Here is a 25,810-nt window from a genome sequence, read left to right as displayed (position 1 = left end):
AACTGAGGAATTCCCTGCCGGTCGGTGGGGTGTACACTGCGGAGGAGGAGCTAACCTTTTTTTGTGCATAGTGTCAGCCTCCTAGTGGCAGCAGCATACACCCATGGTCTGTGTCCCCCATTGAAGGCTCCGAGAAACAGATTTTACGGTAAGCAACCCAAAAATCCTGTTTTCTGTGCAGAATTCTTTTTTTCTGTGCAGTATTTTTTTTTTTTTTATAATGACCAACCATGTTCACAAACAGTATATTAATGCAACAGGTATTCAAAAAAAATTTTTTAAGTAGCTAAAACAGCATTTTAATAGGACCGGAGCAGTACAAATGACTGAAGCAGTACAAATGACCGGAGCAGTACAAGTGTATAGTCGAAACGAACAGAACAGCAGGGTTAAATAAGTAAGATTACACACAGTAAAGAATGCAACGCGCAGGATTCACCTATTGTCATCAAACATAGATTCACAAGGCTGGATGGAAACAGGTTTAGAAACGTGAGAAACTATGCAGTAAGGCCAAGTGCACATTGCTTTTCCTGATGTATGCTTCTATCTTTCTGTAAGGGTGTCTTTTACCAGATGGAGACATAAGTGTGATCTTTTTGTCTAATGCTGACTGGCAAACGACTGTGTATTGTATATTTAAGGCCACGATCACACATTGAGTATTTGGTCAGTATTTTACATCAGTATTTTTATTGTAAGCCAAAACCAGAAGTGAAATCATCAGGGGAAAAGTATAATTGAAATATGTCACCACTTCTACATTTATCACCCGCTCCTACTGGTTTTAGCTTGCATATCCTGATGTTAAAAAATCACTCACCAAATACTCATCATGTGCACGTAGCATAACAGTATAGCAACTGTGTTTTTCCTAAACAGGTGGCCACCATTAAGTAGACATGGTGGGATGCTGTGTTTTTTTTTTTTTTTTTTTTTTCTTCAGTGATCTTCTGTGGTGTATTGATGTTTAGATATCCATCCAATCTGTAGCCACTGTAGGACGTATACACCGGACACCAGCCATAAATTCTGGCTACCTAGCCCAAGGCTTGTGGGAACTGGTAGTGGTAGGAAGTTACGTATGAGAATAGTTGGCATAAAAGGGGCATTAGGAAGGTGGAAGTAAAAGTGAATCACTGAAGTTCAGGTTTGTGCACAGATGTGAAGGCTGCAGTCGAGGTGGAGACCAGTTTCTTAGGGTTTGCAGAGTAGTGGACATGCCCTTTAATACTTTCTCAATCTGTGTGTTAACATTAAGTTCACTTCCAAAGTTGGCACCGTTCCAGCGGTGTAGGCACGGTCTCTCCCGACAATCGCGTAATGTCACGTGAACCCTGCTGCCAATCAGTGGCAGCTTTAATCTACTCGCCTAAGGACATATCACATACATCAGGAGGAAGAGAATGCTGCTGCTCTTTGTTTTCCCCCAAATGTATGTGATGCGTCTGAAGGCGGGGATAGTGAAGTTAGCTGCCTCTGGCGTCGGGGTTCACGTGACATCACACTGTTCTGTGATTGCCAGCAGAGACAGTACCTGCATCAGAGGTGAGTAAGTGTAACTTTAAATGAGGAAAACATTGGGATTTAGAATGTTTCTGGTATACAGTGAAGATTTTTTTATTTTTCATATAATAGTCTAAATTTTTTTTCTTTTTACCCATGAGAGAAGTATAGGGTTTCTAGGTCCTGGGTTCTTTTTTTTTTTTTTTATTATTTTTTCATTGACCGCAATAAAAAGTTAAATGTTCCTCTACATTTATCTTCATGTTCTGACCTATAACATTATTAAAGAGCCTGTGACATTGGAGATGCAGCCTGATCTATGGGTAGCATTTTATTGAGCAGGAAAATGATTATTTTCCCCGCAATGTTGTACCGTATTTTTCGGAAGACACACTAAACCATAAGGGTATGTTTCCACTGGACGTAGCTGCGCTGCCGTCGCGGACAAAGTGCTGCCGGCTTTTGTACACGCCGTGATTTTGCATGTGATCATTGAACCATGCGGAATCACTGCATCCTATACATTAGACTGTTATTTATCTCGTGGAGACTGAGCGTCTCCGCAAGATAGACATGCTGCGGTCTATAAAGACGTGCCACATGTGCGTATACGCAGGTCTGCCACCTGCGTCTTTGAACGCAAAGTGGAGACGGGATTTCATAAAATCCCCTCCACTATGCTGTAACATCTGGCCGCTGTACGCAGCGTCCAATCCGCAGCACATACTGAACGTGGAAACACCATAGGATGCACCCCAAATTTTGGGGTGGAAAATAGCAGAAAAAAGATTTTTATAAGATGGGGGTCCGTCTTATTGTCCGAATTTAAGTTATCTTACCTGAGGGCCGGTGGTGGTAGAGCGGGGCCACAGGAGGCATGGTCCCTTTCTCAGGAAGCCGGCAGCGGCAGAAGTGGTGCAATGCTGCAGTCCTGGGGTATCCCAATGGTGCAATGTTGCAATTCGGCGCTGAGGCAGAGCAGATAGCAAGGAGCAGATCCTGGAGTCATTTACTAGACACTGCAGCATCTTCACGTTATTACTGGCTCAGGATGCTGGCGACAGAAACATGGTGACGCCGCGGCCCAGTGTCCATGGCGTGCAGAGCAGTGCATCATCGGTTTTTAAGCAGCCATCTTCCTGAGGGGCCGCTTATGCGCTGATTGAGATCTCGGCTTCAGGTAAATGGCCGCCGAGATCTCAATCTGCGCACGCTTGGCCTCCGGCGGCCATTTTTCTGAAGCTGATGGCCACCAAGATCTCAAGCCCACCGCCTCAGTAAAATGGAGCGTGAGAGGTCACCCGTGATCTCAATCCGCGCACGCTCCCCCTCCAGCGGCCCATGGCTTCAGGAAGATGGCCGCAGGGAAACCACAACGATACACTCCACACCGCCTACAGCAAGCCTCAGCATCACCACACCTCTGCCGCCGGTTCCCTGAGGAAGGAATGCTGCCCAGCTCGCCTCACCACTGCTGCAACCTCCCCGGTAAGCCTGCGTTCGGAGTATAAGACACACCCCATTTTCCTCCCAAATTTTTTGATGAAAGTGTCTTATAGTCCGAAAAATACGGTGTATTTTTCAGTCTAACTTGTGATCACTTCATGTAAAATGTTTGCTCAGTCTGGACCGTGCCATTTAGTAATCCTTCAGTGAGTAGAACCGGCCACTGGATCTCTGTGTAAAAAGGAGCATTCATTTAAATGGAAAGAAAAAAAAAATGCAAGGTGAACTACAAATGGTGTCCAGGGATTGTCCTATTTAGTCCACTTTTAGGGAAAATTCTCCAGCCCCACCACCTTATTTTTATTTTTATTTTTTTATATATAAAATACATGTTATTTGGGCAAAAATATATATATTTTTCTTTACAATTGGTTTAATTGAAAATGTTGCACTCCTTTTGGCTTTTATATCCTGTTTCACAGTCTGTTTCTGGCTGCAGGATGAGCCCGCTATGGTTTAATGATGTATGTAACTTATGCCTTTTCCTGAGCTCTTCTGGGTTGATTTATGACTACATCAAAGTTGAATGTGCAGGGAAACAAGGCGTCTAAAGTACAACTATGCAGAATGTTTAATGAAACCCAATTGCAAAAAATGACTTGCTCTCTGACTACAACTTGTTTGTTGATTTGTCTGTAGGTCACGATCACAATGTTTCATCAGTAGCGATAATGCCTAACGGAGATCATATAGTGTCTGCTTCAAGAGACAAAACTATTAAAATGTGGGAAGTTCAGACTGGGTAAGGATTCGTTTTTCCATTTATTTTTTTCTTAGTAGTTTTGCGGTTTTAGTGCCTCAGAAATAGTGTGCAAAATTTTTTTTTTTTTTTTATATAGATATTGTGTGAAGACTTTCACAGGCCACAGAGAGTGGGTCCGCATGGTGAGGCCTAATCAAGATGGTACACTGATTGCAAGTTGTTCTAATGATCAAACTGTCCGCGTCTGGGTTGTAGCAACGAAAGAATGCAAAGCAGAGCTAAGAGAACATGAGCACGTGGTAGAGTGCATCTCCTGGGCTCCCGAGACCTCCTATTCCACGATATTAGATGCCACAGGATCCGAGGTACACACTTGGCTTATATTGGTTGTAAAAGCTTCCCTTGTTCTGTTATCGTTAGTGCGTGGTGGTGAACTTTCTTATGGTATAGCCAGGTTTTTTGCAGACGAAGAAGAGTGGTAAACCTGGACCGTTTCTGCTATCAGGATCCAGAGATAAGACTATTAAGATGTGGGACATCAGTACTGGCATGTGCCTAATGACACTCGTAAGCACCTTACAGCCTTTATTTTTTTTATTTTTATTTTTTTTTAAATAGAGAAATAAGAAATATTTTCAAGACATGGCTGCTTTCTTCTAGAAAAGGCTTTGCTCTTGCTGTGAGATTTCAGCTCTGTCCCATTAACTTGACTTCAAATTACTAATATAAGCGATATGAAATGGGTAATACTTTGCCATTAGCTGTGGCTCAGATGAGACTGTAACAAATCTTTTTCTTATTTCCACTGTCTTGTTTCTTTGTCCTATTAACCTGTAGGTTGGCCATGATAACTGGGTACGTGGTGTTCAGTTTCATCCAGGAGGTAAATTTATATTGAGTTGTGCCGATGACAAGACCCTTCGTATTTGGGACTATAAAAACAAGCGCTGCATGAAGACCCTGAATGCGCACGAACATTTTGTTACCTCTTTGGGTAAGGAGTGCGTCTTAATTTTTTTTTTTTTCTAAGTGTTTGTTTTTATCTAGTTAAAGTAATCATGATGGCTCACTTTATGCTGAATCAGACATGCAACAGTCTCAGCCAGGTATGTTTTTCTCTGAAAAGTTGCTGTGTTTTAGAGAAAATGCCGTTTAAAAGCCACTGGCGACCATGCCGCTCAGTTCATTAATATTGAGAGACCTGGAGCTCAAGTGAAACGAGTGCGGGAGAAGTTGCCTGCGTCTGGTCTATGGGACTAGTCACTCAAATGGTGACGTCCTGGCTGGCTTTTAAATGTATGTTTTCTCTGAAGCACCTCAGCATATCAGAGTAAAACCGTACCTGCCTGAAATGACAGCCGGTCTCTGATTTATACTGCCCATTAGGGTGACCGCAAAAAATCGATGTCGGAATTTTGTCCGTCTGGACCCCACAAAACGATTCCCCTTTCCAGATATTGAGAGAGCCAAAATTTCAGCTCGATCAAACGACGTTAACCCGTGCCGCTCGTCGCTCAAAGTTTGAAAAAATCCAAATTGAGGTATTTTAAGATTTAGGTATTTTGCATAGTCTGTTAGACAATAAAGAATGTGACAACAACATTGCAGAAATGGCCCTGACCAAATTTTCGAACCATTTGTGGTATTTGAATGCAGAGTTGGTGGGATTATCGTTTTTTGTTCCCACCATTACAGACAATGAAAAGTTGTTAATGGCTAATAAATTGCTCAGTAGCACAGATGAACCATCAGAGCACGCTAGGGTTGTAAATCCAAAAGTTAGGAAAGAAAAATTAAAAGAGGTAGGAAGTAACCGACTTTAATGACCTTCTGACAAAAGATGAAGAACAAAAGCAATATGTCCTGCAAGTTGTAAGCAAATGCCGAGCATTATATTCTGACGTTTCAAAAACTACTTTAACAAAAGCTCTAGAATAGATTAGATAACTATGTAAAATTATCAACTCATGTAGGTTAGCGTGCTCTGATGGTTCATCTGTGCTACTGAGCAATTTATTAGCCATTAACAACTTTTCATTGTCTGTAATGGTGGGATCAAAAAACGATAATCCCACCAACTCTGCATTCAAATACCACAAATGGTTCGAAAATTTGGTCAGGGCTATTTCTGCAATGTTGTTGTCACATTCTTTATAGTCTAACAGACTATGCAAAATACCTAAATCTTAAAATACCTCAATATGGATATTTTCAAACTTTGAGCGACGAGCGGCATGGGTTAACGTCGTTTGATCGAGCTCAAATTTTGGCTCTCTCAATATCTGGAAAGGGGAATCGTTTTGTGGGGTCCAGACGAACAAGATTCTGACATTTTTCCCCCCCATATGAGATCCGGTCACCCTACTGCCCATAGTTGGGTCTGCATGAATCGACGGTTGCGTTCACTGCAAATGTGCTTTGTTCATGTCTGTTGTAGTTTTATTGGATAGAAATCTAGGTTAAATTGTAGTTGTCATATGTTTCATATTGTGCAGAATTTATTTTGGGTGCTCATACAATACTGTGATAGTGACACAACAAAACGTCACCCCGATTTTTACAAAAATTATCAATCCAACCTATCAGCCAATCTGCTGTCGTAGATGTACGCGGATGACTCACTATGAGTCTTGTATCCAAAAATGTGCACATTGGCTTGATAGGCCCGCCAGATTTAGATTGAGTCTGAATCAAATGCACCCTGATTTTTCTGAGACATTTATTATGCTGTAAGGTTTCTTCAGACACCAATGCATGAAAACCAGGGGAGAAAAGGGGTTATAAAAAAATACTACTTTCCTGTCCTCACCTGTCCTTACTCTGCTATGGCGGTTTCTCTGTGCCAATCTGTACCTGTGCGGAGGCCAGTGATTGGCACTGGAGTGGGATGAGGACTGCTGAGATTAATGTATTCTATTATTTTATGTACGGTACTTCCCGGCCCTTAAACGAAAAAAAAAAAATAAACGGCTGAATGGTTAATCTTCTGCATAATTTGTAAAAACCAAAACAAATTTTGCATTCACCAGGAAGTTTGTAACACCTTAGATTTGTTACTGATTGGCACAACAGTAATTCTCATCTGTCTGTAGGTGTGTGTATGAGACCAAGAGGAACATACACGCAAAGCTCGAATCGTGCCTTTTTACTTTTAAAATTGAAGGGGCGATGTGGGTATAAACTTACCCTTAAAATAGGTCGTCAGTACTTTAATATCAGATTGGGTTTCACAGGTGTAGCACGCAGCAGTATTACTAGTCTGTTATTAGCTCTGACCGGATGTGAACATTGAGCGTACATTACGTAGCCGCAGCTGCACATCGGTTTTTATGTAATATCTGCAGCCGCTGAGCTGTGCGCTTCAGTGTTTACATCCGCTGATCGGTAGGTCTGCCATCTGTTGGACCCCTGTCATTTTGCTATTGATCACCTATCAGTTCTTTGTACCGCGTAAAGTTTTCACGCTATCCTTGTCAGAGCGATGAGGGTTTGTTCGATGTATTTGAGTGTATAATCTGTGGGTCAATACAGTACTAGCGAACTAGAAAAGGTTTCATCATATCTCACCATTTGTAGAAAATGTTGGCATGGATTTGACGTTCTGATTTCAAAATCTCCCAACAGATTTTTTTTGTGTGCGGTGTTTGCCATATAATGGGTGAAATCTGTTGCAGCATCAGCGTGAAGCTCATGCAGATTTTCCTGCAGATGTATTGTGGAAAAAGCTGCAGTAAATCTGTGCGAATGTATTCTTGGGAGAGGAGAACAGTCACTTTCCTTTAGTTTTGGATCACCCCATTGAGGATGGTAAAATGCATATGGGTACAAATAATTTGCTTATTCAATTACTAACATTTCCTCTCTTTATTTCCCTTTTAGATTTCCACAAGACTGCCCCCTATGTGGTCACTGGAAGTGTAGATCAAACAGTAAAAGTGTGGGAGTGCCGTTGATTTAAATTCACCTTGGATCCCATTGCCTCTCCCCTTCCTCTGGATGCACTCAGATACCATGGTTACCCATTGAGCTCTGTTAAATACCTATTGTCCTTTCATGTAAATTATTCTGGATGTAGATTGAGCTTATTAAATGTTACACAAAAAGTATTCATGCATGGTGAATCCAAATTGTATACTGTAAATTTACATACGTTGTCTAGAAGTACCATAGGTTTAAGAACATGGGCAGGCATTGGTCACATCAGAACTAACAGGCAAGAACTGGGTAATTCTGGGGTCCCTCACCCTACCTGCAGAATCATGCCTGTCACTTTGTCTTCGGTTGTGGTTTCCTGGATCGGTCGACTCACTTCAGAAGCACATCTTTGTGGGGCTTTTTGAAAAGTAATGTTGATCTCCTACACTAATTTTAGTGAGCTTTAAAGTTGTCCACTTTGTGTTGGAGTGTCTGCAGAATTGGAGTTTGTGTAGCAGCAGCACTTGTCTTTTATGTATGTAAAGATTAATGCAAAACATGGCACTAAATATTTTGTTGCAGGTATTAAACTTACCATTACACTCGGGTTGTTTCCCTTTTTTTTTCTTTGAGGATTTGGATGTTGTACCGTTTGAATAGTGTCTGATCGCCATCTAGGGTTTCTGAAGCATTACAAACTTGATGGTCTTTAAAGAGATTGTTGGATGGTAACCAAAGACTTCACATCAGTGGTAAAGTGAGAATTATGCAACAAAATTGATAAACATACCTACATTTCTTATAATAACCACCTGCACCGAGAGAAAACACGTTACCTCTTTATTTTTGTCAGTCCACCGTTGTGTGCCTCCGAACTAGCTACCATCATGCCTTCATCTAGAACAGGTTTGTTTTTTCATTTTTTTTCTATATTGATAACATCCACAGGAAGCCCCTACATGAATTGAATTGTTAGAATAGGATTTCAGCAAGAAATGGATGACCACCTAAAGAAAACGCATTGCAGGAACAAAAACTCCTGTCTGCATTACGTCAGATGTGAACTGTGTATATTTTGCCCTTAGATTATTGGCTTTAGAGATTCACAGCCATGTGGACAAGGCAGCTGTGCTGTCACAATATATTCTTAGGATGGAAGTTTCTAGATTTCACCTTCCTTCTTTTTTTTTTTTTTTTTTTTTTTTTTTTTTTTTTTTTTTTATATTTCCACTCATGAGAAGTTGACAAGAAGTTAAAGAGTTAAATGATTGATAAATCAATACCTGGAGCAGAGATGACTGAAGGCCCTTGTGGCTAAATCTCTGGAGGGATTTCTTTGGACTTACACCAGTCATGGATCTGGAAGAATAATATACCCCAGACTCAAAATTCTGAACTAGTCCTTGCACAGATTAATCACCCAGACTAAACTACGGTTAAATGTAGACATGATTGTTAGATCTATACAAACACACATCAGGTTACAAAAGTCAGAAGAAAATCTTGTCCAGTGCATCCTGTACTGGGGTCTCGCGCCTTCCACCATACACAAGGCCAGCTTCTGATGCTGGTAGTTCAGAGAGAGAAGTAAATGTGCATGCTGTAAGACTCCTCCATGCAAGATCTAGGCATTGCTTTTCAAAAAGTACCCTCCTCCATCATCCGGATTAACACCGATGACCGCGTTCTTCCTAATCTACAGTACCTACCATGTGTGTACAAAACACTTTGTGTAAGTGTTCCCTTTTATGAATATATTTTTTTTTTTACCATTGTCACATTGATGTTTTATGATTTTTTTTCTCTCCACTTTTTCTAACTTATAAAGAACTCGCAGTACTCGTCGACCACAATGAAGGCCCATGTGCAGCTCATTGTATGGTTCACCATGTATCCTACCGTACCCTGAGAGAGGGACATATGCCATTGTAAAAATGACCGAAATGCACAAAAAACTTGTGGATGCTTCCCCTGTTGTATCCAGCTGTGGAATATGAAGAGAAATTTCACCTTTTCACACTACACTAATGTTTTGTTTCATCCCATTAAGGTAATAGACAGTTTTGCTTATTGTGAGCATGTTGTCCCTCCAGTAATCTCTCTAGTAAGAGCTCTGGATATATTGCTGTGCACCTCATCCAGTTGTTTCTATACATTTTTAAGCTTTATTTAAAGAGTTAAGTCCAGGTTTTTTTTCTTCTCGTTTTTAAAATGGGATTTGCATAATACAATGAAGATCTTGAGACAGAGTAGTAGGTCCTGCTCTCCATGTCTGACCATTTTTCTCGAAGAAGCTGTCACATTGTCAACATTGTGCATACTATGTAATGGAATCCTTGGCTGCTGAACAGATATACGGTCTGCTTTCACGTTGGCACTTAATTATTGTGTGAGTGTGCCTTATTGCCTCTTTACGTGTACTTTGGTATCTTTTTGTATGGTATGTTGAAGCACTGATGACCTGCTTTGTTGTGCTGCTGTCTTGGAGAGGCCTAGTTGAAGGCTTGAGCGCACAGAAAATGCCTTTTAGATATTTCAAACCAAAAGGAAATTCCATGTCATAGACGTCACTCTGTGCATTGTTGCTTTTTTTTTTTTTTTTTTATGGGAGGGCAGGGGGACGATCTGATGTCTTTTTGCTCCCTTTTGTGCGTCTTGAAGGATTATCTGTCCTGTAAAGAGCAGATCGAAATGGCGATGAAACTGCAGCGAGATGGGAAGGTGAAGGGTGGCACAATGTATGGCTACCAAAGGCCTAAAGAGTAAAAACTAACTTGACTACCTACTTAAAAACATTCTAAGCTCCTAGTAAACTGTACTTGGATAGGATGACTAGCTTTTTGGTGATCTCTCTGCAACTCTGAACGTTTGCGGTTAGTGTCTCCTACAGTGACACTAGTGAAGAGCACCACGGCCTCGCAAACCAATGTCAGGCTTCACCCTATAATGTCAACTTGTTGACAGATGTATGTTTGCCTCGTGTTGCCTGTGATTGAATTTATTCCTAGTTATGGCTCAAAAGTGCGTATACGACGTTCTACCGGTAGTAACCAGAAACACGGGGACTCAATTTAAAGTTGTTGCTGTTTAATAGCATCTTGCACTTTAGAAGTATAAGCCGTCCTGCTTTTGTGTGGTGTGACCAATGATGTGCCCAGGCGCTAATCAAACAATAGTTACTAGCCAGCTGTCCAGGTCTGTGGAGCACTGTAGATAAAGAAACTGACTCTAGACCCACCAAGCCCAGTCTAAGTACAATTGTTGATATCCCCTCCCCCGCTTCTGTTTGCCTCTTCTGCTTTATGTGAACCTCTGGTATTTTAATTCTGTATCCAGCACTCCACCAGTGCCCTTTGCGAACGATGTGTACACATACTATATTGCTGTTCAGCGGTGACTTGATAATCCTGCAAATGTTTATCTGTGGGGATAAAAATGGGGGCAAAATGTATAGCTAACAAAATAACAGGCACTTAACATTATTTGTCAAGACCGTAGCCATAGAAAGAAAATAAATTAAGCTTGCAGATGAATGTCTGTGGTGAATGTAAATTCTGGGGATTTGGTCGAAATGGTTTTTCCCTTTTGTAAATGGCGTCATGGATTTACAAGTCACAGCTGAGACGTTTTCTCTTCTAACCGACTGTTTTATTTTAGCTGTCCCACATGATCATGTAAGTTGCTACTTTCTTGTCCTCCAGGTGGCCATTGTCCTACACGTCATTTTTCACCTTTCTCCAGTTTCTTCTTGAAGAACATTTGATCTTCAGCGTAGTTGATCCTGACACGGACATGAGATTGTGTCCACTTTCATAAGGAGAAAAACAAAACAGGAAGGTTTTATTTTGGAGGAATTTTTCTTTTTAAGACTGTAAGCGTTTAACTGAGAAGAAAGTGACACAATTAAAAGACAAATATAAAAATCAGTAAAGGAATGTATATAATACTGCTCTGTGTTTTACAGTAAGACTTGTTACTCTCAGACTGTGTAAAACAAAATTTATTCATGTTTTCTGCATATTAAAAAAAATCTTATTGTACCAATTGGTAAACTATTAAATGCATATAAAATGAATGTGTCTGTTGTCTGCTTTAGAGAACCGAATTATAGATCACATTTGATCATGGAAAATATATTCTCTAAAATGCTAAATTCTTATGATTATGCTCTTTTCTGGATGTGTGGCCTTGTTTTACAGCTTTAGAAAAATTGTTATAACTTAAACCATAAACATTTTTTTTGTCGGAGATCCCTATTAAAGATAATAATAAATTTTATTTTTATAGCGCCAACATATTCCGCAGCACTTTACATTTCAGAGGGGATTTGTACAGACAATAGACATTACAGCATAACAATCACATACAGTAGATTATAACAAATACCAAGAGGAGTGAGGGCCCTGCTCGCAAGCTTACAGTCTATGAGGAAAGAGGTAGACACGAAAGGTGGGTGGTAACAGTTGCCCTGATTGTATGGACCAGCCATAATGTTAAGTGTGTAACAGTACAGACACAGAGGGCTAATGGATGCATAAAGCATGTGGGAACATGATGCTGGGAACCTGGTTATGGTAAAACTTTTGGCTCCGCCACACAGGGATAGGTTAGGTTAATGTGTTGAGGCGATAGGCCAGTCTGAATAAATGCGTTTTCAGGACACGCTTAAAATTGTGGGGATTGGGGACTAATCGTATTGACCTGGGAAGTGCATTCCAAAGAATTGGCGCGGCACGTGTAAAGTCTTGGAGACGGGAGTGGGAGGTTCTGACTATTGAGGATACTAACCTCAGGTCATCAGCAGAACGGAGGGCGCGGGTAGGGTGGTATACTGAAACAAGGGAGAGGATGTAGGGTGGTGCTGAGCCATGGAGGGCTTTGTGGGTGAGGGTAATAAGTTTATACTGAATTCTGGAGTGGATGGGTAGCCAGTGTAATGACTGGCACAAGGTAGAGGCATTGGATCAGATAATGTCCTTAAATATCCCCTTATACCTTTTACTGTTTTTATGCTTTGTTTCCTGTGTGCTGTCACAAGCTCTATTATCCTAGCAATCATGTCCTATTCAGAATCCTCTGCACCCTTCTTGCTCCATTTCCCTTCCTTCCTCAAAATGGGTTGTGAGACACCAGCAGTGAGCCCCGGTCCCTGATACTGCCTAAACGCCTCCTACAACCCCACCCCAGCATCAGCACAGCTTCCTGTACAGGACTGCAGGCAATGGAAGTGAGGCACAAAGCACCATTACACTAGCCCTGCTAATAAAGATTAGAGGTGAGCAAATATTTCAATGTTAAGTTCGGATTACATTTGTCGAATTTGCCGTATTCGCCGCTTGTTGAATATTCACCGAACGCCATTCAGCTCAATGGGAGGCAAAAACAAACGCATACACAACACCTTATAACAGCCCCAAATGCTGCCAAAACATCACATGAGGGACAAACACCAGGAAAGTGGTCTCAATTCACCCACACTACAGATTTTAGCATGGCACCTCATGCCTGGCTGATTTCTGCAGTATCGAGGTCTGGGACAGCATTTACAGCTTTCAATTGAACGTCACAGTAAGATGAGGTGGGTGAGTGATCGGTGTAGGCCCCCTTTCCTGGGAGCCCTGATACCACATGCAACACCTTTACCTGCTTTCATGCTGAGCCACACTCAGGTGGCGCAAATATCTGTTTTATAGACTACTGTTATAAAAATGTAAGTGTTGTAATATGGGTAGTCCAAGGATGTGGAGTGGAGGCCTGATGTCAGTGGCCTACTGCTACAGGCAACACTCATGAAGGAGACCCAACCAGGAGTGTTGACATTTCCAAAAATTGTCAGACACCACTAAAGTGGCATCATTTTCACCACAGTAGAGATAGTATAATAGGGACCGACAGGTCTTCCACTACACCCAATGCAGCAGATGGACACCCAACAAGGAGTGTTCACATTTAATGAAATTGAGGGCCTTACGCCACAGAAGTGGCATCAATTTCACCACAATAGAAATAGTATAATACGAACTGACAGGTCTTTCACTACACCCTCTCCAGCAGATGGACACCCAACTAGGAGTGTTCACATTTTAAAAAATGAGGGCCTGACACCACCGAAGTGAAATAACTCGCGAGAATATAAATTGTATAATTGGGACCGAGACGTCATCCACTACAGTTAACCCAACGGCTGTAAACCAACCATGACTGTTCACATTTCCACCAATTTGTGTTAACATCAGCAGAAGCCACACTAAAGATATCACAGAGTGCAGTTACATGACATTAATGCATCACACTAAAAAATGCAATATCACCTAGTCTGTACAGTCTGCGATTGGGGTGCAAAAGTCCTTGGAGATCCATGACTTGTTCATCTTGATGAGTTAGGTGGTTTACATTTTCAGTTGACAGCCTTATGTGCTTATTCGTCAGGACACCACCAGCAGCACTGCTGAAGACACGTTCTGAGAACGCTGTCTGCCGGGCACGATAAAACCTTGTAGGTGTGTGAGGCGACCTCAAGCCCCTCATCCATTTTGGAAGACCAAAATGTGAAAGGGTACAAACCCTCCCTGATCGTATTGATATTCAGTTCTAGACCATCCTGCCCCATCCTCTCCATTCACCATGCGTAAGACTTAGACTGGTGCATGAGTTGCTCTAGAAAAAATGTCAAAGGACTCACAGACATTGCTTCTCCCACTGCTGCTGCTGTTAATGTTTTGGCGTTGATGATTTGACGTGCCAGAGATTGGAAGTCTATCTGCGATGTGAACTGTGTGCTTCACTGCTGTCTGGGCGAAAAGCTCTCTTAAGGTTGTGTAAAAGCATGTTTCGATACTCCAGCATTCGCGGGTCCCTTCTAGGGTGGGAATCATTGGCAAAATTTGATTTTATAATGTGGATCTAACAGTGGCAACCCAGGAGTCAGCATTATTCCTAAACAACTATACGGGGATCATGTTGTAGATAGTGCAGCAAGAAGGCACTCATGTCAGGCTCTACCATGAGGTCCAAGCCCATGCTGTGTTGGTGGCTGGTTAACAATGAGGCTTGTTTCCTCTGTCCCCTCCTGCCAACCACGAACAACAGAGGGGAGGATTATCTTCATCTAACAGTTGCTTGCACATCACCTCTTCCTCGGAACTTGCACCTTTGATCGCAGTAATCCATTTTCTCCCTTGGCACCAGCCTGTGTGTTGACAGTGTTAAACTTAGAGACCATGTTATCCCTTCCACAGCCTCCTCTGCTTCCTTCTCTTCTGGGACAACCATCTCCTGCATGCTATTCAAAGTCTGCTCCAGCATATAGATGACCAGAATAGTGATGCTGATGATGGCGTCGTCAGCGATAACCATCTTGGTAGCCATTTCGAAACTGCAGAATGGTGCAGAGGTCCTTAATCTGTGCCCACTCTAAAAGTGATATGTGCCACCTCTGTACTTCGTTGGTCGGGGCTAGGCAACATGACATACTGCGACAGGGCTCGTTGCTCATGCCACAGTTACTGCAACATGTGCAGAGTGGAATTCCACCTTGTTGGCACATCTCATATCAACCTGTTACCTGGCATGGACAAAGACCTCTGTATCGTTGCAAGTCGTTGACCAGAGGGGTGCAAATGGTGGAAATGAGCACAAAGCTTGCATGCTTTCTGGGGCAGCTCACCCAAGCCAGGATAGTGGTGGAGAAAACACTACCACCAGGTTGAGGACATGAGCCATGCAAGGCACACGTGTGAGCTTGCCTCGCCGTAGGGCTGCCACCAAGTTTGCACCGTTATCGGACACGGCCTTCCCAAGATGCAGGTTCAGTTGAGACAGCCATTGATAAAACTCAGCCTGGGGAACTGTCTACAACTCTTCAGCTGTATGACTGCAATCTTCAAGGCATATCAAATTTAGTACTGCCTGATTACGATGATCCCTGGCTGCACAGTACGGAGGTGGTGGGGGTTCGCTCTGTACTGTTGGAACGCGTCTTGTTAAGGCAGAGTTTGAGGGAGCAAGTGGAGGCCCTAGAGGAGGCAGAAGTAGTGGAGGAAGTGTTGAATGTAGAGGTTTGTCCTGCAAGCCTTGGGGATTCCAAGACTTGAAGAGCAATGCCTGTCCCACAGCTACTAGAGTCAACCAGTGCCCAGTCAGCTAGATGTAATGCCCTTGGCCATGCTTACTTGTCCAAGTGTCTGGTGAAATGCACCATGGCAGACAGATTTTGTCAAGGAATGGTTGATGTCTGCAACATGCTAATGTAGCGCAGGCACAGCTTTCTTAGAAATGTAATGGCAACTGGGTAATTGGTACTGGGGGATTTTGATGGCCATCAGCTTTCAGAAATCATCTGCATCTACAAGGCGGAAAGGCGGCATTTCTGTGGCCAACAGATTGGAGATGGTGCTCAACCTTTAAGCTTTGTCATGTGTAGAAGGAAACAATCTTTTCCGTGACCGCAACTGAGGAACCATGGGCAGGCTGCAGTGTTGAGAGGGAGGAGTACGGTGAACCAGAAAAACTGCTGGACCGTGAGAGAGGTGCAGGCGGAGATGTGCTGAGCTTGTGCCAGCGGCCCTTCTAGGCTGTGCGTGAGTGCTCTCGTCAGGTGTCATTTGCTAAGCAGGTTGCAGCCGGGCCGAGACCAGCGGGCAAATCGACTTGTCCGGGGTCATGTGTTTTTCCAATTTTCCCTTCTGAGTTTTTCCTCTTGATAAGACCCAGAGAGGTGCTGAGCTTGTGCCAGCAGCCCTCCTTGGCTGTGTGTGAGTGCTTGTGTCAGGTGACATTTGTTAAGCAGGTTGCAGTTGGCCTGGGACCAGAATGGGAGACCAGCAGGCAAATCAACAGATCCGGGGTCAAGCGTTTTTCCATATTTCCCTTCTGAGTTTTTTTTCCTCTTGAAAAGACCCAGAGAGGTGCTGAGCTTGTGCCAGCGGCCCTTCTAGGCTGTGTGTGAGTGCTCTTGTCAGGTGACACTTGCTAAGCCGGTTGCAGTTGGCCTGGGACCAGAATGGTTTATCAGCGGGCAAATTGACAGTTATGGGGTCATGCATTTTTCATATATTTCCCTTCTGAGTTTTTTTTTCCTCTTGAAAAGACCCAGAGAGGTGCTAAGCTTGTGCCAGCAGCCCTTCTAGTCTGTGTGAGTGCTCCTGCCACGTGTCATTTGCTAAGCAGGTTGCAGCTGGCCTGGCACCAGAACGCGAGACCAGCGGGCAAATTGACAGGTCTGGAGTCGTGTGTTTTCCCATCGTTCCCTTCTGAGTTTTTTTCCTCTTGAAAAGATGCAGAGAGGTGCTGAGCTTGTGCCAGAAGCCCTTCTAGGGTGTGTGTGAGTGCTCCGGTCAGGCGTCATTTGCTAAGCAGGTTGCAGTTGGCCTGGGACCAGAAGGGAAGACCAGTGGGCAATTCGACAGGTCCGTGGTCATGTGTTTTTCCCTTCTGAGCTTTTACCTTTTGAAAAGACCCAGAGAGGTCTTTTCAGGAAACTTGTTGAAAAACTTGTGGTGTGCTCGTTACTTGAGATCGGTCAAAAACAGCAGGCATGTCTGCTTCCATTACAGCTGAAGGCAGCCTCTCAGTCAGTGTAACTGAAGCGGTTAAAGAACCTGAGGTTCTGTTGCCAAAGACCTGCATCTCAATATTTGGCACAGTAACCACGGAGGAGTTAGAAGCAGCAGATGCGATTGATAGGGTGGCTGATGGTTGTTGAGGTCTGCTGGTCCGCATTTTTGCACAGTGGGATTTCCACAGCATTAAACCATGTTGATTGCGTATGTGAAGGTTCATACATGTAGTAGTCAAATTATTGCACTTTTTACGTCAACTTTTTTTTTGCAAAGTTGGCAGATTACTTGAGTTGGCTCATCCTTTGCAGTTTTAAAAAGGGCCCAGGCTAGGCAACCCTTTCCACCACTGCGGGCTACAGACACGCAGACTCTTCTTGTCATAGGCACAGATGTGGCTAAGGATGCATCGTTTGTGGCAGCATCACTACGTGTCTGCGACATACGGTGTAACATAACCTTGTCTTCCTCAGATGACCTACTCAGCTGTGTGCCTCTGTTCATGCCAACTGGGATCTAACACCTTGTTGTCATCATCCTCTGTTATCACATTCCTCACCCTTGAAGTCACCCTCCTCTATTTGTCCTGACAGCATAGTATAGTCCGCTTGAGCCTCAGATACCTGTGTCTCATCAGGATCATCTCCCGCCCCAGGATGCTGTTCAGACTGTACTTCGTCCTGCCCTGGATCCAAGCTAAAAAAATTTGGGACATCAGTGCAGATTTCCTCCTCTTGACTGCAAAGCTTTTGAGTGCACTTCTGATGAACATGGCAAAAAATGTGTGAACAGCTCTTCAGACCCCTGAGGTTCCATACAGTCAGTTGAACGGTTGGATAGTTGGGATGCAGGGGGAAGCAAGGGGAATTTGGGTTCCACCTCTGTGGACTGTACTGGGTGTGATGTGTTGGAGGAAGAGGAGAAGAGTAGAGATGAGTGAAACGGGTCGGTCAAATTCAAAATTCGCCGATTTTAGCTAAAGTCGGGTTTTGCCGATCGAAACCGACCATAACGTGAGGTCGGCCATGAGGTCGCCGACCCGAGTGCCAAAGTCGCATTTCAAATAATGCTTCCAGCACCTTTTCTCAACCAATGATGGAGGGCGCACACTGTGGGCAACGCGATGACATGGGCAGCGGTCACCACCATCTTAGAAAAGGGCATTGAAGTGATTGGCTGGCTTTGTGTGGCGTCACAGTGGCTATAAAAGGCCGTGACCGCCGACCACCATCTTACTTCTGCCGATCTTAGAATAGGGAGAGGTGCTGCTGCTGATTCTGAATAGGGAGAGCGTTAGGCAGGGAAGAAGAAAAAAAAAATAGCTTCTGCTGATAGCGCTTTTCACTGTACAGTTAGTGTGCAGTGAAAGGGGAGGATTTTTGTTGTGTGCAGCAGCGCTGGTGGTGATTAGGCTGCCTTTTAAGGCTACCTGATAGCTGCATTGCTGTGTGCACACTGCTGTTCAAACTGCTTTTTTCAAAGAACTCCAACTTTTATTATTTTGTTCTGGTCAGTTACCGAGCATTCATTTTTTCACACACCGTATAGCGGGGTATGCTCCTCACACACTACCGTGTACCGGCTGGTATCACAGACAAATACAAGCTATCTGTGTGTGACTGGAAAAACAAAAAGAGATTTTCCATTTTTCCAGACCTACACCGTATAGAGCTGTCCGCTTTTCAAACAGTTTTGTATATCTGCTGTTTTATAATGGTCAAAACTATACAGAGACAGCGTGTCACTGTATAAAAATAGACGGAGATTTAAAATACATACATACATACATAATTCCATACAGACACCGTATAGAGCTGTCCGATTCTCAAACAGTATTGTATATCTGCCGTTCGCATTACGGTCACATCTATACAGAGTCAGCGTGTGTGTGTGACACTCCGTAAATACATATATGGACATTTCCATTTCTCCATACACTGTATTGAGCTGTCCGATTCTCAAACAGTAATGTATATCTGCTGTTCGCATTACAGTCACATCTATACAGAGTCAGGGTGTGTGTGTGACACTCCGTAAATACATATACGGACATTTCCATTTCTCCATACACCGTATTGAGCTGTCCGATTCTTAAACAGTATTGTATAACTGCTGTTCGCGTTACAGTCACATCTATACAGTCAGCGTGTGTGTGTGTGACACTCCGTAAATACATATACGGACATTTCTATTTCTCCATACACCGTGTTGAGCTGTCCGATTCTCAAACAGTATTGTATATCTGCTGTTTGCATTACAGTCACATCTATACAGAGTCAGCGTGTGTGTGTGTGACACTCCGTAAATACATATATGGAGATTGTTAGTTACAGAAAAAACGTATACAGCTGTACACTTCTGATACAGTACCGCATATCTGCTTGTTGGATTACGGTCAAATACATACTGGGAGAGCGTCTGTGGCTAACAAAATATATACGTAGATTTAATTTTTTTAATACACCTTACACAGCTGGACGCTCATACAGTATCATCTCTCTGCTGGTATTTTTGGTACATTTTCCCAAACTTGAGGAAGTATGGTGGAAGAGGCCGCGGACGTGGGCAGGGGAGTGCCGCTGGTACTGATGGTGGTGGTGCATCGGCTGGTTCTGGCAAAAGCACAATAGCAGCTAAGGCAGGAGGTGTTGAGCCTGCATCATCGTCTGGCCCAAGAAGGCCTGTAAGGTTCCCTTTTCTTGGAGTAGGAAAACCGCTTTTAAAGCCGGAGCATCAGGAACAGGTTTTGGCGTACTTTGCCGAAACAGCCACCAGCTCTATTGCCTCCTCTTCTAAACGTTCGAAACCTGCAAGCACGGAATCGTCAGTGCAGGGTTCTGGTCAGGAAAAGCACATTTCCTTGTGTCCTTCACCCCCACCAAAAGTTAAGGATGCGGCAGCCCACACTTCAGATTACTCTGTGGAGCTCTTTTCACATACCATGCCTGGGTTATCCAGTCAAATCCTGAATTCCCCAGTCCAAGATGAATCTGACATGGAGTGCACTGATGCACAGCCACTGCTAGATGATTCTGCTGGTACATTGACCCCGAGCACTACATTGCCCTCGCAGTCTACTGAGTCAGAATCTGACCCTGATGAAACTCAGGTGCCCCTTCTCGCATACTATACCACCTTACTCGGTGACACAGGAAGGTAAAGAGGAAGGTGCAGATGACTTTGAAGAGGAGGTGATGGATGACCCAGTTCTTGACCCGGATTGGCATCCATTGAGGGAGGAGGGTGGCGCTGGCAATAGTTCAGATAAGGAGAAGGATCCGCAGCAGGCATTGACATCGCAGCAGCGGTTATCTGGCAGGCCCCTAGCTGTCCAAAAACTAAAAGTTGCTGGACAGCATGGCCAGATGGTCAACTTAGCACAGCATGCAAGGCCAGAAAATGTATACCATAGTAGGAAGAGTGCAGTGTGGCTCTTCTTTGTCCAAAATCCTACTGATGAGGCAAAGGTTACCTGTAAGAAGTGCGGAAGGACCTTTAGCCGAGGTAAACAACTCAGAAATTTGAATACCAGTTGCATGCTTAGACATTTAACCAACATGCACTTGGAAGCGTGGATGGACTACAAAACCTCAGGTAGCACATGTGCACCTGCTCCGACTGAAGGTAGCCAGCAACGCTCCATCGCTTCCCCCACTGTAAGACCACCGCCACCGTTAAGCACACCACCAGCACTAAATGTTGAGGTGTCGTCGCAAGGCCAAAGCACTCAGGGAATCGCAATGATTTTGCAACACAACACTGAATCTATGCCATCACCACCAATACCACCAACCCCCTCTCACTCCGTCTTGTCCACTGCTACTTCCCCCATATGCAGCTCTCCAGTACAGCTCACCCTACCAGACACTCTGAGTAGGACAAGAAAGTACTCATCCTCTCATCCGCGTACACTGTGTTTGAACGCCTACATTGCCAAACTAATCTCATTAGAGATGATGCCCTACCATTTGGTTGAAAAGAAAGCTTTCCGCGAGCTCATAGCCTACGCAGTCCCACGTTATGACCTACCCAGTCGGCACTTTTCTCGAAAAGTCATCCCAGCCCTCCACCTGTATGTGAAAGACCGCATTGTCCATGCACTCAAGCAATCAATGAGTGGAAAGGTGCACCTGACAACAGGTGCATGGTCCAGTAGGCATGGCCAGGGCCGTTACGTGTCCATCACTGCGCACTGGGTTAATGTGTTGGATGCAGGCTCCACAGGGGGCAGCAGGGGTGGAACAGTGCTGCCTAGCCCACGGTATAGGGAACAGTAGGCTGTAGGCTTTCGACCCTCCTCCATAAGCGAAAGCTCGTCCACAGCGCAATCGCACGAGCACTCCATCCGCAGCTGGCAGTGTTGCACATGAGGTGTCCCACTATCGAACAGCTAGTGGTAAGCATCAGGATGTGTTAAAGATGATGTCTTTGGGCGACATCAGACACACCGCAGAGGTACTGTCCGACTACTTGCAGCGACAAGCTGAGTCATGGCTGGGCAGTCTACATCTTGAGCCAGGCAAGGTAGTCAGTGATAACGGCCTTAATTTTGTGGCAGCCATAGCCCTTGCAAAACTCACACACATACCTTGCCTGGCTCATACTTTGAACCTGGTGGTGCAGTGCTTCCTTAATAATTATCCGGAGTTAACATCCCTACTCCATAAGGTGCGAAGACTGCTCGCACATCCGTCGCTCAGCCGTACACTCCAGTCGTATGCAGAAGCTGCAGCGATTGCTCCACCTCCCCAAGCACCGCCTAATCATGGACGTTGCAACAAGGTGGAACTCCACCCTGCACATGGTTGAGAGGCTGTGCGAACAGAGGTAGGCTGTAATGCACTTGTGGGAGCATACACGGGCAGGCAGTTTGAGGGAAAACACGGAATTGTCGGGTGTGCAGTGGTCAAAGCTGAAAGACCTCTGTAAAGTCCTTCAGTGTTTTGAGGAATGCACACGCCTGGTAAGCGCAGACGACGCCATCATAAGCATGAGCATCCCACTTATGCCTCTGCTCATGCAAAGTTTGATACACATTAAGGATCTGGCGTCTGCAGCAGAGGAGGAGGAACAGGAGGAGGAGGGAAGCCTTGCTGACAGTCAGCCATTGTCTGGTCAGGGAACTGGCCTGGACGAGGTGGAGGAAGAAGAGGATGAGGGGGATGATTATTTTGGGTAGGAGGATGCTTTTCAGGGGGCAAGAGAAAATGTTGGTGTTCCAAGGTCAGATACAGGGTTTGTGCGTGACTGTAGAGATATGAATTTGCCTGAAAGTGCTCCTGCACCCACCACTGGCAGTGCATTATTGATACCTGGAACATTGGCCCACATGTGCGATTATGCCTTGCGGATCCTAAAAAGGGACCCCCGCATTGCCAAAATGATGAAGGATGACGACTACTGGCTGGCCAGCATCCTTGATCCACGCTACAAAGGCAAATTACACAACATCATGCCACAGGAGAACCTAGAGATAATATTGACAAACAAGCAACTCTGGTAAACCGTTTGAGGCTTTCCCAGCACACAGCAGTGGTGTTGGTTCTTCCACGAGCCGTAGTGGGCACAATGGAAGAGGTGTTCGTGGTGTACACAGCCGAAGTGGCGTTGGAGACAGGGGTTTCATGACCATGTTGTGGACTGATTTCTCAAGTACCGCTCACACGACTGCTAATACTGCATCGATTAAAAGTGACAGGAGACAGCAGTTGTCAACTATGGTTACAAACTACTTCTCCTCCCATATCGATGTTCTCCCTCACAGGTCATTCCCCTTTGACTAATGGGCCTCTAAACTGGACACCTGGCCTGAATTGGCACAATATGCCTTACAGGAGCTCGCTTGCCCTGCTGCTAGTGTGTTATCTGAAAGAGCCTTCAGTGCTGCTGGATCAATCCTGACATAAAAAAGGACTCGTCTGTCGACCCAAAATGTTGATGATCTAACCTTCATTAAAATGAACCATGCATGGGTTTCAATGATTTTGTCCCACCTTCCCCTGATGACACATAGGTTGCCAGAAAACTGCCTCGCTTTTGTCCTCCTCTTCCTCGGACTTGCCCAATTCTGCCATTTGCAGCTGCTAAATGTCCAGCCTACACATCAACATATGCCATTTTTTAAACCTCCCTAACTGGGCTGCCCCCCCCCAAGGGCTGGGGTCAACACCTGGGCAAGTGCCGTTGCTCTGAACAGGTGGATGGGCCCACTGATGGCCGACGGCACTGGCACAGGGCCCCTCATAGTACAATAGTGTCTCTGACGGTGGGGGGGGCCCACTTGCCGTCAGACACACCAGCGTACTATGAGGGGCCCTGTGCCAGTACTGTCACCCACGAGTGTGCAACCCCTGCTTGGTCATGGCCACAGCACTTGCAAGTTGCAATACTTACCTCTCCGTGCTCCACCGCTGTGTAGTCTGGGCAGTTAAATCCTTCACAGGGATGGCCACTTGAAATTTAGTGTATTGATTGATGATGGTTAAGATGTAGCTATGGACTGTCCTGCTGGCCTCTACCTTCAGATGATCAATGGCTACCATTTGTAATGGACATCAACTTACAAGCGGATGCAGTGGTGCTTTATGATCACCTTTCACAGTTGTGATAGTCACAGACATGTGACATTCCTGTCACCATTTTTCAATGTCTCCTCTCATGCCAATCCAATAGAATCGCCTACGGTCTGTGGCTTCTGTCTTTTGCACTCCAAAATGACCAGACACATCATGATAGGCAGTGAGGACCATGTCTACATCTCTCCCTGTGATCACAATTTGATGGAGACGAGTAACGGTGATGTGATCCACGCTACTGCGATAAAGCAATCCTTTCTTCACAAAGAACCGTTTTCGCTGTCTCCACACAGTAATTGAGGGTCTGCATCACCTCTGAAACATCTACCGGGAGGTTTTCCCGCGATGAGTAATTCCCAAATTTCTGCAAACACTCGACTTTCTGTCTGTACTTCTATCCATGTAGTTTCCAGTAGCGGAGAGTCTGGACTGGCTTACTGAGATTGAAATATATACGAAGATTTATAAGTACCACAATACTGTATACTGGTGTACCTTCGAATACCTTTCCCTTTTTCTACTTTTTAAATTCTGGTGTAATACATACTGAGCCTGTGAGTGTCTGTGTCTGACTCTGGAAGTATAGACAGAAATTTACAATTACCCCTAGACTGGATACACCTGGTATGTGCTGATACGGTACCTTTGTCCAAAATTTTTTATTACGGTATCATCCATACTGAGTGAGCGTGTGTGGTTTACGCCTTCTATATATACGGTGAATCGGAAATAACAATTTTTACCCTATACTCGATACAGCTTGTATCTTGTTATACAGTACCTTTGTTCGACATTTAGTATTACGTCAAATCCATACTGAGTAAGCGTCTGAGAGTGACTACGGGACTATGTATATGGAGATTTCAATTGTACCCTATAATATATATACTTGCTATCTTGTTATCCAGTACCTTTTTTACAACATTTTTTTATTATTGTCAAACCCAGACTGAGTGAGCGTCTGAGGGTGACTCCGGAAATATATACCGAGATTTCAAATTTGGCCAACACTGTATCCAGCTGTACGCTTTTGATACAGTAACCTTTTTTGCTATTTAGATTCTGGTGTAATCCATAATGAGCCTGTGAACGTCTGTCTGTTACTCCGGAAATATATTTGGAGATTTAAGATTACCTCCACACTGTATACAGCTGTACGTTTGTGTTACGTTGCCCATTTACAGCTTTTCATATTCTTGTGCAATCCATACTGGGCCTGAGAGCGTTTGTGTCTGCCTCCTGAAATATATACGGAGATTCAGAATGTTTACACTATACTATATATACCTTGTATCTGGTGTTACTGTACCCTTTTTCAACTTTTTATTTTATTGTGTAATCCATATTGAGCCTGTGAGCGTTTGTGTATGACTCATGAAATATATGTGGAGATTTACTGTTATCCTTAGACTGTATAGAGCTGTACGCTTCTGATACAGTACCATATATCTGCTGGTATTTTGGGTCCATTTTCCAAAACATGAGGAAGTATGGTGGAAGAGGACGCGGACGTGGGGGCCACCTGTTACTGATGGTGGTGCATCTGCTGGTAGTGCCAAAAACAGGCAGGTGTTGAGCCTGCATCATGGTGTAGCTCCGGAAGGCCTGTAAGGCTCCCTTTTCTGGGAGTAGGTAGACTGCTTTTAAAGCCGGAGCATCAGGAGCTGATTTTGGCTTACATTGCTGAAACAGCCTCCAGCTCTATTGCCTCTTCTGAAGTTTCAAAAAATGCAAGCACTGAGGTGAAGGATGTGGCAGCACACACTTCAGATTATTCCATGGAGCTCTTTTCACATACCATGCCTGGGTTCATAAAAAATGGGGCCCATCATATACTGGAGCATTCCAAATGGGGGACATCAGACACTGGAGCAGCATTTACAGGGCCCATTATACACTGGAGCACTAGAAATGGAGCCCATTATATATGAAGCATTATTAGGGCCCATCATACACTGGAGCAACATCCATGAGGCCCATCATATATTGGAGCGTTCCAAATGGGGAACATCAGACACTGGAGCAGCATTTACGGGGCCCATTATACG

General features: G+C 44.2%; 1 protein-coding gene across 1 annotated transcript in view; it reads left to right on the top strand.

Moving 5' to 3' along the window:
* PAFAH1B1 (platelet activating factor acetylhydrolase 1b regulatory subunit 1) overlaps positions 1 to 11,705 on the top strand; it is a 133,157-nt gene extending 121,452 nt beyond the window's left edge. The window contains exons 7-11 of the mRNA XM_073565594.1: positions 3,652 to 3,754; positions 3,852 to 4,080; positions 4,181 to 4,282; positions 4,553 to 4,709; positions 7,595 to 11,705. Of these exons, the coding sequence (XP_073421695.1) occupies positions 3,652 to 3,754; positions 3,852 to 4,080; positions 4,181 to 4,282; positions 4,553 to 4,709; positions 7,595 to 7,668 (665 nt within the window). The 3' untranslated portion in view covers positions 7,669 to 11,705. The remainder of the gene's footprint in view (positions 1 to 3,651; positions 3,755 to 3,851; positions 4,081 to 4,180; positions 4,283 to 4,552; positions 4,710 to 7,594) is intronic.
* The last annotated feature ends 14,105 nt before the right edge of the window (positions 11,706 to 25,810 follow it).

This window comes from Dendrobates tinctorius, unplaced genomic scaffold (assembly GCF_039654945.1).
Source record: "Dendrobates tinctorius isolate UK_male_01 unplaced genomic scaffold, ASM3965494v1 ptg000016l, whole genome shotgun sequence".
NCBI lineage: Eukaryota > Metazoa > Chordata > Amphibia > Anura > Dendrobatidae > Dendrobates > Dendrobates tinctorius.
Note: the sequence above shows the minus strand (reverse complement) of the source record. Positions and strands in the feature narration are given on the sequence as shown.